The 15947-nt window shown below is 48.9% G+C and overlaps 1 protein-coding gene across 1 annotated transcript in view; it reads right to left on the bottom strand.

Annotated features, from left to right (window-relative positions):
- Positions 1 to 571: 571 nt before the first annotated feature.
- The window catches only part of LOC118770512 (solute carrier family 45 member 3), a 28935-nt gene continuing 13559 nt past the window's right edge, over positions 572 to 15947 (bottom strand). Inside the window, exons 2-5 of the mRNA XM_036518235.1 lie at positions 10742 to 11039; positions 4192 to 5022; positions 1706 to 1971; positions 572 to 1026 (exon numbers count right to left, since the gene is read on the bottom strand). Coding sequence (XP_036374128.1) covers positions 598 to 1026; positions 1706 to 1971; positions 4192 to 5022; positions 10742 to 10889 — 1674 coding nt within the window. The 5' untranslated portion in view covers positions 10890 to 11039 and the 3' untranslated portion in view covers positions 572 to 597. The remainder of the gene's footprint in view (positions 1027 to 1705; positions 1972 to 4191; positions 5023 to 10741; positions 11040 to 15947) is intronic.

Genomic DNA, 15947 nt, shown 5'->3' with positions numbered 1-15947 from the left:
CACGAGCCATTCATTTGTCATGACTTAGAGTCATGAAGTGGGTGAAAATACCAAACCAACAAACATCCAAACCAGCACACAGCCTATCCATGTTGACCGTAAAGGAGCAGGGGGTCATATCGGCAGCAGGATTGAAGTCCACCTGGACTGAGGGAGACAACCTTTTGTACAAAATGACACTTTTAACACCAAGAAGGGGCTCAGGAATCAGAACTGCAAGCCAAATGCAACAAAATCTGCTGGATCTGCCATCTCTCCTGCTTTTCTGAGGGCTTCGTGTGACCTCTGGGGCGATGGAGGTAAATGTCTGAATGCCTGAGTAGAAATCAACAAGGACAGAACCGAGGAGGGTCAGGTGGTCAGGACTGAGTCACATAACAAGTACTGTCCATCAGGGTGTGAAACAGGGACTAACCAGGAGATGTCCCAACAAACAAAACTCATGTATTGACACAAAGGACAAACCTTCCACAGTACTGTCAAAAAATGCTTGACCTATTCCATGCAGAAGGCAGTAGTGGGGGGGGGGGGGGGGGCGCACACACACACTCAAAGATGCACTTCCTGTCCCAGTTTCCTCCTCCTCCTCCTCCTCCCTCAGCACTTGAGGTCCCTTTGGTCGAAGACGATGCGGTTGGCCAGGTAGATGGCGACGATGCCGAAGATGGTAGAAGAGGCGATGTAGGCGGTGACGGACTCCGTGAACTGCACGATCATGCCCATGAAGAGGGTGGGGAAGACCTGAGAGAGGAGGAAGGTGCTGTCCAGGATGGCGAAGTCCAGGCCCACGCCTCGCTTCCCGTGGTCCTCCAGCTCTGAGGAGGCGGAGCCCTGGGCGGAGCTGTTGTGGCTGTGCGAAGCGTAGTACCCGGGGCCATTCCCACTGAAGTAGGCGTGGCCATTAGCCCCGCCCCGCTTGTGGTGCAGCCCGCCCTCCTCGTCCTCCGCTGTCAAACACACTGACTCCCTTGTGATTGTGATCCCATTCTTATGCGCATTTTTGGTTTTGCTTTTTGGCATATAAACCTAAAACCAAAAAAAAAAACCAAAACCTGTCAATAAAACCCGCGTTTGATTAAACACTCACAAACCAGCTGTATGCCTGGAGATACAGTATAAGTTACAGTGTAAAATACATGTCAATGCTGGCTGGTTTTTCACTCCTACACAATGTATAGCATTTTTACAACATGTCTGTGACAGCAGATTTAGGTCAAAGGCCTGGTATGTCTACGTTAAAATGACATTCTCAGATCATTGATCAGGGTGATTGCCTTCTGCGAGCGAATCAACATACAACCCCCCTACCCCAAATAAAAAAATAAATAAGGGCATAATAATGTTAGGAATTAGTATGACATAATGAGAGTGAGAAATGCAGAGAGACCAGAGAGAGGGAGAGAGAAAAGAGAAAGGGAAAGAGAGAGAGGGAGAGAGAGGGGGAAAGAGAGAGAGAGGGAGAGAGAAAAGAGAAAGGGAAAGAGAGAGAGAGAGATAGAGGGGGAAAGAGAGAGAAAGGGAGAGAGAAAAGAGAAAGGGAAAGAGAGAGAGAGAGAGAGATAGAGAGAGGGAAAAAGAGAGAAGGAAAGGGAGACAGAGAGAAAAAGAGAGAGAGAGAGAGACAGGGGAAAGAGAGAGGGGGAGGGAATGAGAGTTAATGAGTGAGGGACAGAGAGTGCGTGCAGGAGCAGGATGGGGGGCCCACCTCCTTCTCCTTGTGGTAGTGGCAGGTGAGCGTGTAGGGCAGCGTCTGCAGGGTGGCGTAGGCGAAGCCCGTGAGGGCGGACATGACGGTGACCAGCACCACGCTCTTGGACAGGCAGATGACCAGGGCGGAGACGGTGAAGCTCACCATGCTGCTCAGGTAGACCCGCCGTGAGCCGAAGAGGCGCACCAGCCGGCTCATGCCCAGGGAGAAGAGGGTGGAGGTAGCACACTGCAGGAACAGCCCCAGGCTCCCCATGCGGATCCCTGAGAGACGGGGGGGGGGGGGGGGGGTTTCAAGCCTTTATGCTACAAATGCACATGCTAATGTTACAACAGAATAGCTTCCGTTGCCTAGTCAGATTGCCCAAGTTAACTTGTGGTAGGGCTTGAGTGGTGTTATGCCCGCACTCACTGGTCTGGAGTGTTGTTAGCCTGGTCTGATACTGTTGTTAATTTAACATGAATGGGTACATTTATATTCTGTTGTGCTGGAAGTCGCTCTGGGTATGAGCGTCTGCTAAATGCATGTAATTACATCACATTGAATTACATTATTGGCATTTAGCAGACACTCTTGTCCTGAGCGACTTACATAGGTTACAGTTCTTACATATTATCCACTTATACAGCTGGATATTTACTGAGACAATTGTCGGTTAGGTACCTTGCCCAAGGGTACAGCAGCAGTGCTCCAGAGAGGAATTGAACCAGCAACCTTTGGGTAATGAACCATACTCCTTACCACAATGCTGAACTGCCCCAGTAATGATGATGATGATGATAATAATAATAATAATAATAATAATAATAAAACAGTGAGAAGTAGTACAGTTGTATCAGCACTAAAACCTGCTACTGCTCAGTGCCTGTGCCTTTCTGTTTAAATCTAGATGTGGCTTCAGGGAAGCCTGTGCTTGATAACCAGACAGAACAATGACATGTCTATCCAGAGTACATAAACAGCGATTCGCCGGTTCAAGCTTGTCTTTAACCTCCGTAGACACACACGAGAGATGGCGGGCGTATCGTCTGCAGTTCACACGCAGCCCCGCAAACCTCCTGAAAAGTCAGCAAACAGCTTTATCCAGCCATATCGAGCCCTCGCGGTCGGGCGCTGACCCTTAAATAAATTTGGATAAAGCACCGCTGGGCGAAGCACAGGAACTGTTTGCTCACAGAGGAAGTGTCTCCCTCATCCAACCCAGACACAGCAGAGCTCTCGCCCGGCGAGGAGGAATTCAGTGTTCAAACAGCAAGGGGGGGGGCGATTCCTTCACAGAGACATATCTGAGACAGGGCCGTTTCCCCTCACGCTTCTCCTCCTTGCCGTAGCGGAGATAAGCGAGCGGCCAGCAGGGCTCTTTCCGTGGGACAGCCGCTCCGCATACCGAGAGCTCGCACTGACAAACTCGGCCCGTGGCACCTCGGTTCGAGCCCATCTGTCATCCTGATGTTTCACTTAGTGGTTAGCGCACGGGTCTCCTCAGAGCAGGTTGTGCTCGGGATCGTATTCCGTTGGGATGGAGCTGGGAGGACAGGTGCGAATGGGTCCCCCACCCCCACCACCCCCCCCCCCCCCCCCCCCCTCATAGAGGACTGGAGACAGCACACGTGTGTTTACGTTCAGAGCGGAAGAGCGACATGCTCGGGACATGAACTGTTATGAAATATCTTGCTAAAATGAGTCCAAGGTACATTTAAAAAATAGAAAGATTAGCCATGGAAAAGTGCAGGATGGCCTCAAATGTTACTTCAGATCTACATTTCGGGTGGGGGTGGGTGTGTGTGTCTGTGTGTGTGTGTGTGTGTCACTGGGATGAAGGACAAAATTCAGTGATCTGCAAAGGATCCTCACTCCCAATCAGACACAGATAAGACACTCTCAGTCATTCGGTAAAAACCCCAGAAACAGCCTCAGTTCAAGACCACTGCTACGTGTGTTCACATGCTGTGATATTCAGGCTAAATTAAAGTTACGACTTCCTTGTATCTTCCTAGACAGCCCTTTGTCAGCAATCACAATACATAAGGATCGCTTACTGGAACAAATGAAACCTGGCCCCGTGTTTTGCGGCCTGACCATAATGAGGTCGATATTATCTTCCCGTGACATTTATTCATGGTTATGTATTGGTCGTAAAAAACAATTGCTTTTGAAGCATTCACAAGAGAAACGACTGCAGTGTACATTCACTGGAGGCAATGATGCACGTCACCAGGTAACATCCAAAACTCCTGGCATTCGGAAAGAAATGCAAGTGTCGTGGAGGAGCAAAAGAAAGCATGACAGTGACTAACCAGCTCGCAAATCCTGGTAAATTAAATGACCCCGAGGTCTTAGTCGCCATTCAGCCTGCAATGCGCAGAGTGACCAGGAGGTGGCAGTGTAGACACAGTGACGTGGGTGGGGGGGGTGAGGGGGTGAGAGAGGTGAGGGGGGTGGAGGGCGGGATGGGGCAGGTGTGACACGACCGACCGACTCACCCTCATCGTAGCGCTGCCGGGAGGCGGTCCCGGGGGCGGCGCTGGGCACGCCCTCGTAGAGCCCCTCCCCGACGAAGTCGGTGTAGAAGAGCATGAAGGACATGACGGCCATCCAGCTGCAGAGCTGCGCGGCGCACAGCTGCCGCATCACCCGCGGCAGGTGGCAGTAGCTGCGGTAGATGGCGGGGGTCATGGACCAGCAGGTGCGCAGCAGGCAGAGCAGCGGCCCCACCTTCAGCAGCCGCAGCTTGCACCTGAGCAGGTAGCAGCAGGAGCGGGGCACGCACCGCCCCCCCGGCTCCGGCGGGCGGGGCTCTGGGGCCGGCGCGCAGCAGGGTGGCTCCTCCGACACCTTCATGGTGACCAGGACGCTGGCCACGAAGATGAGGACCAGGAGGGAGAAGAGGCACTCCTCCTGACCGCCCAGGTAGAGGGAGAGGAGCCCGCCGCTCCAGTCCAGCGCCGGCAGCAGGTAGCCGATGCAGCCGCCCAGGCTGACCATGAAGGAGAACATAGCGAAGGCCTGGCCGCAGTCCTCCTCCTCCTCGCGGTACAGGTCTGACAGCAGCGCCTCCAGAGGGGTGAAGCACACCTGGCCGCAGAAGTCCAGCAGCCCCACCCCCAGGATGAGGAAGCCCACCTGCAGGGCGCGGCCCCCCCAGCTGAAGCGGGCCGCCAGGACGTCGGCGTGGGGGATGATGAGGAGGGCCAGGAGCACGCCCAGCGACAGCAGCCAGATGAAGGGCCGGCGCCGGCCGTAGCTGCTGGTGCAGCGGTCACTGGCCGAGCCGATCAGAGGTATGAAGAGCAGGCCCAGCACAGGCCCGATGCCTGCAAAGACAGGAGGGCGTTAACAAGGGCGGAAGTGTGAGCATTACATTACAGCATTACAGAATACAGAGAGAAGGCATTACAGGGCAGCGATACTGAGAGAGAGAAGGCATTACAGGGCAGCGATGCTGAGAGAGAGAAGGCATTACAGGGCAATGAAGCTGAAAGAGATAGGGCATTACAGTGCAGTGATCCGAAGAGTAAGAAGATATTACGAGGCAGTGATGCTGAGAGTGAGGCTTTACAGCAGAGTAATGTTAAGAGAGACCACTACAAGGAAGGGATCCTTAGAGAGATATTAGTTTGATCTTGAGAGATGACAAAGCAAGCAAAGGAGGGACATAATCAATGGGAATCACAAGGTGAGAATCCAGAGGGGATGAGTAGAAAAGGATAGGTGACGCATCAGTCATTTACTAACGCATCGATTTTTTAAAAGTTTATATCACCAATGAAGCGAGCGTAGAACTCCCCTACTCCGAAACCCTTTCTTTTGTATTTAAAAATCCAGCCAGAGGAAATTGAATAAATGTCATCATTTGTTTACATGGCCGTTGCCTTATTCACCCACGGTGGCTGAGTCCCAGTCCCTGGGGAGAGGCACTCACTCTAACAGCCAGAGAAAATGGCGCAGATCATGGCCCATGACTCAGGGGACTGTGCCCTAACGTCTCAGTTTACCCTGATTATTAATGAAGCTTTCAAACAACTCCTCTTTTGCTCCTTCTGAACGGACAAGAGTCATTTAGCATTGGCTCTTACTTTCCTTCACATGGGCCTGGGGGACATGGCCTTGCTTTGGACCAAAACTGAACACATCATAACCACGCAACTGCATGCAAGTCACAAAAACACCTTTGCTAACTACAACAAGCCGGACTAACCAGCAATGAAAACGCTGTGCACTAACGTGGTGAAGAAACAGTAGCCTAATTCATGGTTTATCATGAGCCGTGAAAGCTAATACCTCAGAGGGGTCCCCTTGCTTCAAAATGGGAGGTCGCTCGGCACATCTGTCAGTGTGGGTAACGTTTCGCAAACTTCCCCTTCCCCTTTTCCCCGATGATTTTTTTTTCTCTGTCACCCACAATTGCAAGTTAGTTCTCAGTTATCAGCTGCTCCTTTTCATATGTGAATTTGCATAACATGGTGCGATAGCAAGTAACATCAGGAAACAGCGTGAACAAAACTGTGTTATGGTGTGAAGCACAAATGTAAGTCATTCCCTAATAAGGTGCATGTATTATTCATTTTTATGTTTTAGATAAAGTCTGAAAGGACACAGTCATTGTACCTGAAAAATACAACATTGTGGAGGCATACAGATGAAAAATATTCCATCAGAAAAAGAATAAAGTAGATGGGAATTTTGTAGAAGCTGGAGTGAACACTAAAAATTAATTCAGTATGACAGCAAACTTTATTTGCAATAATTCACCTGTCTGAAGTGAAACACCTTTTCCACACATGGTGTCCATCTTCCCTATTAATGAAATTAATAAGCCAACATTTTAACAAACCATATGTTCCTAAAACCACCACAGCCCTGTACTGCCCAAACGACAAGAATAATTAAAGTGGTAACACCATGACAAATATGCAACAATTTCAGCATGAGTATTTTGCATTACAATTATCTGCTTTATGACAAATAATCCTGTTAATTTTTCCAGGATACAGTACCACAGCTCTTCATTCATAAAATGCTGTCTAAGAATGAGAGAGGATTGCCAAGATGCCGTTTCTCCATGCAAACATGCAAACATACTAGTTGTGCTCAACCTCCCAGGACTCCTCACCATTGGCTTTATTTTCACTTAGCTAACACAATGTAACCATGGAAGGAGAAACTAAAAATGATAAGTGAAAATAAGCTATAAAAATGTGAATTGCAATAAATTTACATATGCAACATATATTCTCTTATATTTCACAATGTATTTTCTTCTATTCTTTTTTATTCTCAATTTTTAGATGAACTGAGTAGTCAAGTCATTAATATTAACATTCCAAGTTTGCATTCATTCTTGCAGAACTGAGTCAATGTTGTGACACCTCGCCTTTATCAGTTCCTTTCCACCCCACCATTATGCCGGGAGGGAGGGAGGGAGAAGCAGGGTTGGCGGAGGGGAAAGAGACGTAAAGTGGCCCTCACCAGCCAGCGTACACAAACAGACCGGCTCACATTCCTTGCCCCGGACAGCTGTGGAAACCCGTCACCCCAGCATTCTGAGACCCGAACCTGCCTCCACCCGAGGCACAGGCGCCACAGGGAGACCCGTATGTGCGTGTCTGTGTGTGCGTGCCTGCGTGTCTACGTGTGTGTCCGCGACGCTGTCCGTTCTTCTGAGAGAGGGGGTGAAACCGCTGCTGCTCCACACACGCACACGACCGAGACAAACTCACACGGTTCGCTTCCCGTAGCAGACAAAGCCGCCCTACGTAAGCAGTGATTTACAGGTTGGCTGCCGTGGTGCTCACCTGCAATAAAGTCCATAAAACCCAGGCGCCAGAGCAGAGAGGGCAAAATCGCACAGGCAGGCGATACAAAAACTAACATCGGATCTGCAGTGAAATAACAATGTACACATTCCAATGCCGAACACTACACTTATGCCGGTTCAGCTGCTAAAAGAAGACATAATATTAGATTTTTAACCATCTAGCATAGTTTGATGAGAAGAGGAAACCTTGGGAAAGTGCTTGGGTAGGCATCGTGGGAACATATAAATATGCTTTGCAAGACCCACTGACTGCATAGTGAGTTTGGCAAATTACACTATATATCTTCTCTTTAAGGCTGAATCCTGAACCCTTCTCAGCTTTCCTTTTCAGAAAACCTAACTGTTTTCAGGTGACAGTTAGTTTCAATACAGGTTCAGTGGCAACTAAGTAAAAATACTAGTCTACCTCAGAGAACAGCGCGCTTGGGCGTACTGTTCAAATTCACTCAAGGTGCACTTCAAATTCAAACATCAGTCCGATTGACACTGCAAGCAACAATGAGTGCCGGACTGGATCTGGTGCCGTTTCCATCTTACATTACATTACATTATTAGCATTTAGCAGATGCTCTTACCCAGAGTGACTTATATCAGTTACAATGTTATGCATTTATACAGCTGGATATTAACTGAGGCAATCTGGGGTGAAGTACCGTGCCCAAGGGTACAACAGCAGAGCCCCAGCAGGGAATCGAACCGGCAACCTTTTTGGTCACGAGTCCTGCTCCTTAACCACTATGCTACACTGGGTGGCACAGAAGGTGTTTTGGAGCAGCAGTGAAGGCTGTTTAGGGTGGGGCAGCACTCTCCACCCCACTGCCACAATCAGGGATATGATTACCACTTTCACATTCCAGGGCATAAGAAGAGCTCTCTATATTCTGGTCTAAAAGATAATCTTCAAAAGAGGTGCCTTTACTGTAAAGCATGTGGCTGCATGATAACACAACCACACACATGGTTATCAAGAAAAAAAAAATGTGCAGCACCTCAAAAACAGCTGAGCTCCACTTTCAGTGGCTTCACTTGTAAAGTAAAAACTTACCCGGTCAGACCTACTCAGATGTGTTATTATCTGTTATTGCTGAAGGTGCTTCAATACTGTTGGTTGATTTTAAGATGGAAAATAAAGTATACTGCAAAACTTCAATGGCTTGATGTAGAAGGCAGTTGTGAAACTACAGCTCAGAACCATTCAATTTTCAATACTATTTTTCAGTATCCGCAAAAAAAAATAAATATATTTATCTTCAAATATCTTTTCTGTTGATAAATGAAGTTCCTTGTGTATGCACTTTCCCCAGGGAGGAAAAAACCTATACTTACAGCAAGCAAGCAAGACGCAGCCCAATTACACAGCCATGGTGCACTCAGACTAGCAATCCGGTGGTGGAGGCTCATCGGGAGAGGGCAGGGCTGTGTGTTTGCTTTCCCGCAAGACTCTGTGCCAAGCAACGGCCCACAAGAGACAACAGGATGCTTTTTTACCCCAAATCAGACAGGCCAGAGGGGCTCCCTGTCTTCGCCAAAACACCTCCACGACACAGGACCGTCTCCCGCTCTTTCCCCCCAAGACGATGAGAGGAACGTCAGCTCCTTCCATCCACTTCCCAATGGAGCACGCAAATACACTTTTCCTCTCAGGATCCACAATGCCAGTGGTACGCTTGTGAGAAGCATTGGGATCTGTTCCTGTTAACCGCAGCCACTGGGAGCTTCTTCACACCCTACTCTCTCTCTCTCTCTCTCTCTCTCTCTCTCTCTCTCTCTCTCTCTCTCTCTCTCTCTCTCTCTCACACACGCACACGCACACGCACACGCACACAACATACACACAACATACACACACCATATATGTGCAACATACATCAGTTAATCAAACACTCTGCACTGTAAATGACCTCTATCTTCTGTTGTTCTGCGGCTCAGCTCCTCCAGAGAAGAGGGCGGCTTCCTGCGGCTCATTCTGAAGCTACCTTTCAATTAGCACCTGATTACGACCTGGACAAAGGAACAGGTGACTATGGCCTCTGATTTAGATAATGACCTCCATTATGTAATTAAGGCCCGAGTGGGAAAGCGAGACAAAGCTCCCCGCGGGCTCCAGTGGGGCATGAGCTCCACCCCCTACACCCGGTCACGTGACCCCCCGGCCGCAGAGGGGACGGGACATTCTCCCCCGAGTCTGGAACACAGAGTGCAGTTTCTGAAAACCGTGCCCGAGAGCACCGCAAACGTACCTGCCACGTTATGTGAATGGGCTGGCTGCAGAGAACCAAGTCCAGCTGGCTGACGTACCACGCAAGTTTTCAAACAGCGTGAAAATCTCTCTTTATCGTTCGTAAACATTTATGAACCCATAAAAAATTCTCACTGTATTTACTCATGCTGTCTCAAATAAAAATGCTTTTCTTGGCTGTCATTGATCAACATCTGACAACAGGCTTTGGCTCCCCTAACAGGCCACAAAAGAAAGGCGTTGTTTCAGCCCAAAATGTCCTAAATGAAAATAACATGTTCTTAAGGCAGCTGGTAAACAAATGCCAGCATCAGAAAACCAATATTGTCTGCTTTAATTTAATGGACTTAAAGGTTGTTCATAAACAACTAGGGGGAACTCAGGAAAAAATGCTTTTTCAAGGCTTTTTCTAGTTTCAAGGCTCCTGAAGATTGGAGTGGTTTGCCAAGCCATCTAAAATCCACGAGACCTACTGTTTCAAAAATCATTTGTGATGTTTTTAGATAGAATGTTCTTTCTTTCTGACATGTTACAATCACATTATCTCATATATTTGTTTCATTTAACCCATTTTGTGCACTTTAGACTCTTTCCCTGCTTTACTGCTTATACAGTGCTTTAGTATACTGCCTTGTTAAAAGTACACCATTCCATTTTTAACTCTAAAGGGTTTGTGCTGACTATAAATTTCTTTATAAATACAAAAATTCTTTTCATCAAGCGGCAACACAAGAAACTGCAGGAAAACGAGAATGTTATTCAACCGGCTGCTGAATTACTGAGGCACTTCAAGCGGCGAACATCCACTCAAGCGGTCAGGGCAGAGTGCTAGGGGGAAACCATGAATCTCAGTCAGGGCTCCAGTTTCTCCCCGAGGTTAGTGTGTGTGTGTGTGTGTATTATCTTTCCCCAGGAGGACCCTTTCATGTTTAATTAATGTCTTGTCACAAAAGGTCATTGGTAATCAGAGCTTTACCTAGGACCATGGTCATGTACTGCTCCTCCACCCCGGCCTCCAGCAACAGGGGGGGGACATATGTGATTCCAGCCGCCACACAGATCTCCAGCCCGCAGGTCAGGGAGTTCAGGAGGACAAGATGCCATTGAGACTTCCATCCAGGCATGGTTAAAAAGCTTTTGTGTCCCCTCGGCCGCTACTGGGAGGTCAGAGAGGTGCGCGGCGCGGCCCCCAGAGCTCGGGAATGCGGGAGAGCTGAGCGGGGCGCTGTTCTCAGATACCCCGGGGGCTCCATCCTTCTAGGGGCATGCTGGATCTGAAAGGACGCCAGAGAGAGAGAGAGGGGCGTTAGTGAGAGGAGTGAGGCCAGTGTGACCGTGCTTTGGCATTACTGAGCATTGTCAAGACATACCAATTGTGATGAGTAATTTGAGTCTTGATTCTGGAGTGAGAGAAAGAGAAAGGAGCAAATGACAGTGAGAGAAATCAGACTGAGAGAAAGCCAATGGAAATCAATGGCCTCACCCACAAACATGGTAACAGTGAAGCAACTGGCCTCTGGAAAGGTGGCCATTCACACCAGTTGTAATTCCTCAACTGAATGCAATTTATGAGGTTTGATTGAGCTTTTTACTGGATATAGATGTTATTTATAATTTAGCAGCCAGTTCACGAACTTGGAGCATCCATATGGAGAAACGAGCAGAGATCCCACAGCTGGGTCACATGTTCCCCTGCCAGCTACCTCGCAGCCCACGTGGCAGCCATACCACCCTGTACCTCATCATGCTGAACAGATGAAGCTAAGTAGAGCTGGGATTGGTTAATACTTGGATGGGAGACCTCCCAGAAAACACCATGTTGCAGTTCAGAGTGACGTTGGTGTGCTAGACAGGTGTACTCTTCCCTCCGATGCTCCAGAGCAGGGACGGGGACACTGTGTTGTAGAAGGTGCAGTCTTTTGGACAACACATTCAATCATGGTCAAGACTCAGGCTGCAGTCATCTAAATCCCCATGGAACTTATTCAGAGAGAAAGGGCGTTAACCCCAGTGACCTGGTCAAATCCACGATCTGATTCTCCTCTGCAACTGGCCAACTAATTGTCCCTCCTTCATTTGTTTAATTATAGTTAACTCACTGATCCTTTCATTCTCAGTCTCTATCAAATTTTATTCTCTGGGTCATCACTTTACAAGAGACATTAGCTCTTAGCTGACACCCCTGGTTAAATGAAACAGAATAAAATCTGACAGACCCGGAGACATGACAGTTGCTGACGGGCATGACAGTGGATAGTCCCATCTGTCCCACCCTCCTTTTTCCCCCCAAACAGAGCTGAGCCCTGAGAAAGGTTGAACTCCTGGAGATATGTCTCCCACACCTGCAGGCCAGCACTGGCCCTCGGAGGCCCACCCTCTTGGCCCACTCTATCATTAACCAGCCGAGTTCAGCCTGATTACGCTCAGCCACGTTAAGTGCTTTCTCGGGAAAAGAATTGCTGTAATTTTCACCTATTGTTCGGGAGAAATCACGTTATCGAGTGAGTTAATAGCACTTCCTGCAAAAAAAAAGAAAAAACTCACACAGCTGAAGTGGAAACAGAGGAATCGGTGGTCCAAAATAACACCGTGCGAAACGTCTTTTTTTCCCCCCAAAGCTTGGGGAGATGCAGACCTCACAAAAGGAACAAAGAAGCATGTTTTCATGAAACATGGCAATCTAAGAGAGACGGGTGAGATGAAGGGCTGTACTATAATCTGCAACCCACAACAGTCCTCACGCTCAATGGCTTCCAAGCCCTGATATATAACCCACACTTTAATTACACTCACACACAGCAGAGAGTGCCAGGAGTGACTGGCAATGTGTATTTATGCAAGGTAACCACCGTAAAACAAGTGCACCACCAGCTTAGCCTCCAGATATCAAAAGGTTACCAAGATAACCAAGAAGAGCATTCATCCTGCATTACCGGAACAAACTGCACCACTGGACACAGCCTGGCACACAGGCGGACACAAAAACCCCACTTCCCTCACCTGCCCACTGTTGTACAGGAAGCTCCCACCTGTAGCCTGCCACAGCCACCGACAGCAATCACTACAGCAACCTAAGAGCCTCTGGATTAATTTACAAGCCTTTATTTGTTACATTTTCAATTATGTTTTCCATGACCTTCTCTCAGCCACTTTTTCAGGGGGGTCAGGGGATCATTTTCCAGTTTTTCCTGAACCGGCTCTGGATTTTCTGGTTTGCTGATTCCCTCTGGGCAAACGTACTCTGCCCAGCACTTTTTGATAATGCAAATGTAACAACACACTATAGCAAATACATTTTTGATTGACAGATTGAAACCCATTCATTGCTGTACCTGGCCTTTCAGGATTTTTTTCTCTGGAGCAAACAAACCAAAGGATATCATGACAACTCCCTAACAGAGCTGCACAGGAATAATAGCATCGGATCAAACCTGTCTTCCCTTTCCAGCCTTCCCTCCACAAACTGCTGGACTACCGCTGCACCTGCTCAACTCACTTTACCCAATATAAGTTACTTACTTACTGGTCAAGCTCTGTGAACTGAAATCAGGTGTGGAGATCTATTAAGCGCCCAGTCCTGGTGATCCTGTTCCAAGTCATGCCAGCATGCCTGTCACCACACACGGCGTCAGCAGATCGATTTGTCAGGCTAGTGTCCTTCGCAATGCCATCTAGTCACCAAACCCACCCCCCCGAGTAACAGGACACTACAACGCAACCCTCTTTTAGCATTTCCTCCCACAGCTCTCCAAGGACTGACATGTCAATCTTCTCTGAAGGATATCTTCAAGATGATCACACGCGATTCCCTCTTTTCACACGGATTACCGCCAGCAACCCACAACCTTTCCTGTCCTTAGCTGCACAATCTGCTCCTGCCCCGCAGAAACATTTTACAACTGAGGTGAAATTAACCACAAGCTTTTTGCTGCAGCCGCTTCGTATCTTTAGCTTCGTATGACACTACAGAGAACACAACAGAGAAACAGCAACAAACAAACAGGGAAAGAATTCACTTACTTGAAACCTGTAAACGAACGTTTTGAAGAAAGACAGTCGCACGTACATATGAATGTAAACGCGAGGTCTTCAGACAGCATCAAGTCCAATTCCCTCAGAGCAGGCGTTCCTCAATGCACCGAAACTGGCAGCTAAGACCATCTTTTTCAGTCGAGCAAAATAGATAATTCTGCACGACGCTGACCCCGAGCATCGTCGAACGGATTTCTCCTGAACGTCTGAGTCAAACCCGTTTGCGGGGGAAAGAGATGTGGTGCCTGAACCGGCACCGGCAGGGTGTAGGACGGCCACCAATCCCTCTCCATCTGAGCAGGAGAAGAACTGTGAGGACACTGAACAGACACCGTGTTCACGGGGGAAGGAAAAAAAAGAAAAAAAAAAACAACGCCGTGCGAAATTCATATTTGGTGTTAAATTCCTCCACAAATGTGGCCCATCTGTTCTTCTATCGCAAACAAAGCCATGGCGGCGTTTTCTCTGCAACCCTCAGTCAGTCAGCTGTGAGGAGTGCAAGCACATAAATGCGGGGATATGCGTGCTGGTGGTGCTGTCCAGCAGGTGGGACATCGTAGGGGGACGTGGGTTTGTGGCCCATGGGATGGAAGAGGAGGCGTGTGTGTGTGTGTGTGTGTGTGTGTGTGTGTGTGTGTGTGTGTGTGTGAGAGAGAGAGAGAGAGAATGTGTGAGTCACTGGGATGAAGGACAAAATTCAGTGGCCTGCCAAGGATCCTCACTCCCAATCAGACACAGATATGACACTGACAATCATTCAGTAAAACCCCAGAAACAGCCTCAGCTAAAGGCCGCTGCTTCGAGTGAATACCATCACTGATACTGTGCAGGTCGTCGTCGTTGGAGCCGATGGCAGTGGCAGTGTGTGCCGGGCGAGGCAGAAGCCCACGCTGCCGTCCTCAGACAGGAAGCAGCTGCAGCCTGAATCGCCGGGGGGAGGTCACTTCACACCCGTCAAATCCCATTCCCCGCAGCCCCAGACGCCCTGAAAAGAGCCCATCAGGGGACCCTCACATTCCCCCGCTGCCTGCTCACTCCCGCTAAGCCCCAAACCCCTCCCCGCTCCAAGGTCAGCTGCTCCACTGACCTGCATTGTGGGGGGGGGGGGGGCTTTTGAAGTATCTGCCCATGGCTGGTAACTAACTTAGTATTTCTCTGAATTGCAACTGGGCTGCCACCTGCCCCCCTTTCCTTTCCATCTCCCTCCCTCACTCTCTCCATCTCTACCTTTCCTCGCTCTCAGTCTCTCCTTCCCTCTGGCATCCCCATGACGAATCCCTCCAGATGGCGCTGAGACAGTTTACAAATGGGCAAGCATTGTTTTCGGATGCTGTAGTTCGGAATCCCAGCTTGCAACGGTGACGCGATTCCCAAAAAAAAAAACTCCTGATCCCAGAGGCCCGTGCTCGCTTTCAGCTAAAGCCGAGATGGGGAACCTCTGCGGGGGACCAACATGTTAAACAAACCCCCCCCCCGAATTCCATGTCAAATAAGCCCTGCACGTTTGCTTTAAAGCTGGCATGCCTGATGAATAACATGGCACTTAACAGACCGCCATGAGATGGATGCCTTGGAAGAGGGCATATAGCCACCCACACAGAACAGCCCCAAACCAGTTTAATAGTTCTTCGGTCCCCACAATTTATTCCGGTCATGTCCATTGATCGGCTTGGCATTGCCTCGCCCATTCTAAATCAGAGCTCTATCTGGCTGTCTGAGAGCGAGTAGGCATGTTGTAGCGGTAAAAGGAATGGGGGGGGGCTTTTGTCATGGTAGCTCTGCTCTTCCTCTGTCCAACACCCCACTACAGGGCTCATTCAGGGAAGGCCTCCCAAATCTGCTTTAATGGGCCTGACGGGTGTTGCCATACAGAACAGCCTTTGTGTGCATCACTCTGGTTTAAGTAACTTGATACACTGGGGCATAAAGCTCTTTCAATTACATTTTATTAACGTCGGGTCAGTAGCTACAAAAACCAACCGGAGAGACCAGTCCTGAGTCAGGGAGTGTTGGGAGGGGGGGGTGGGGACAGCTCGACAATGATGTCAGAACCACAGGCGCTGCACGTCAAATCCAAGAACCTCTGGCTCCCACAAACACTCTTTCTCCCGTCTCCCATCTCCTATTAAAGGACTGTGGCCAGGTTTAGG

Source organism: Megalops cyprinoides, chromosome 23 (assembly GCF_013368585.1).
Source record: "Megalops cyprinoides isolate fMegCyp1 chromosome 23, fMegCyp1.pri, whole genome shotgun sequence".
Taxonomy (NCBI): domain Eukaryota; kingdom Metazoa; phylum Chordata; class Actinopteri; order Elopiformes; family Megalopidae; genus Megalops; species Megalops cyprinoides.
Note: the sequence above shows the minus strand (reverse complement) of the source record. Positions and strands in the feature narration are given on the sequence as shown.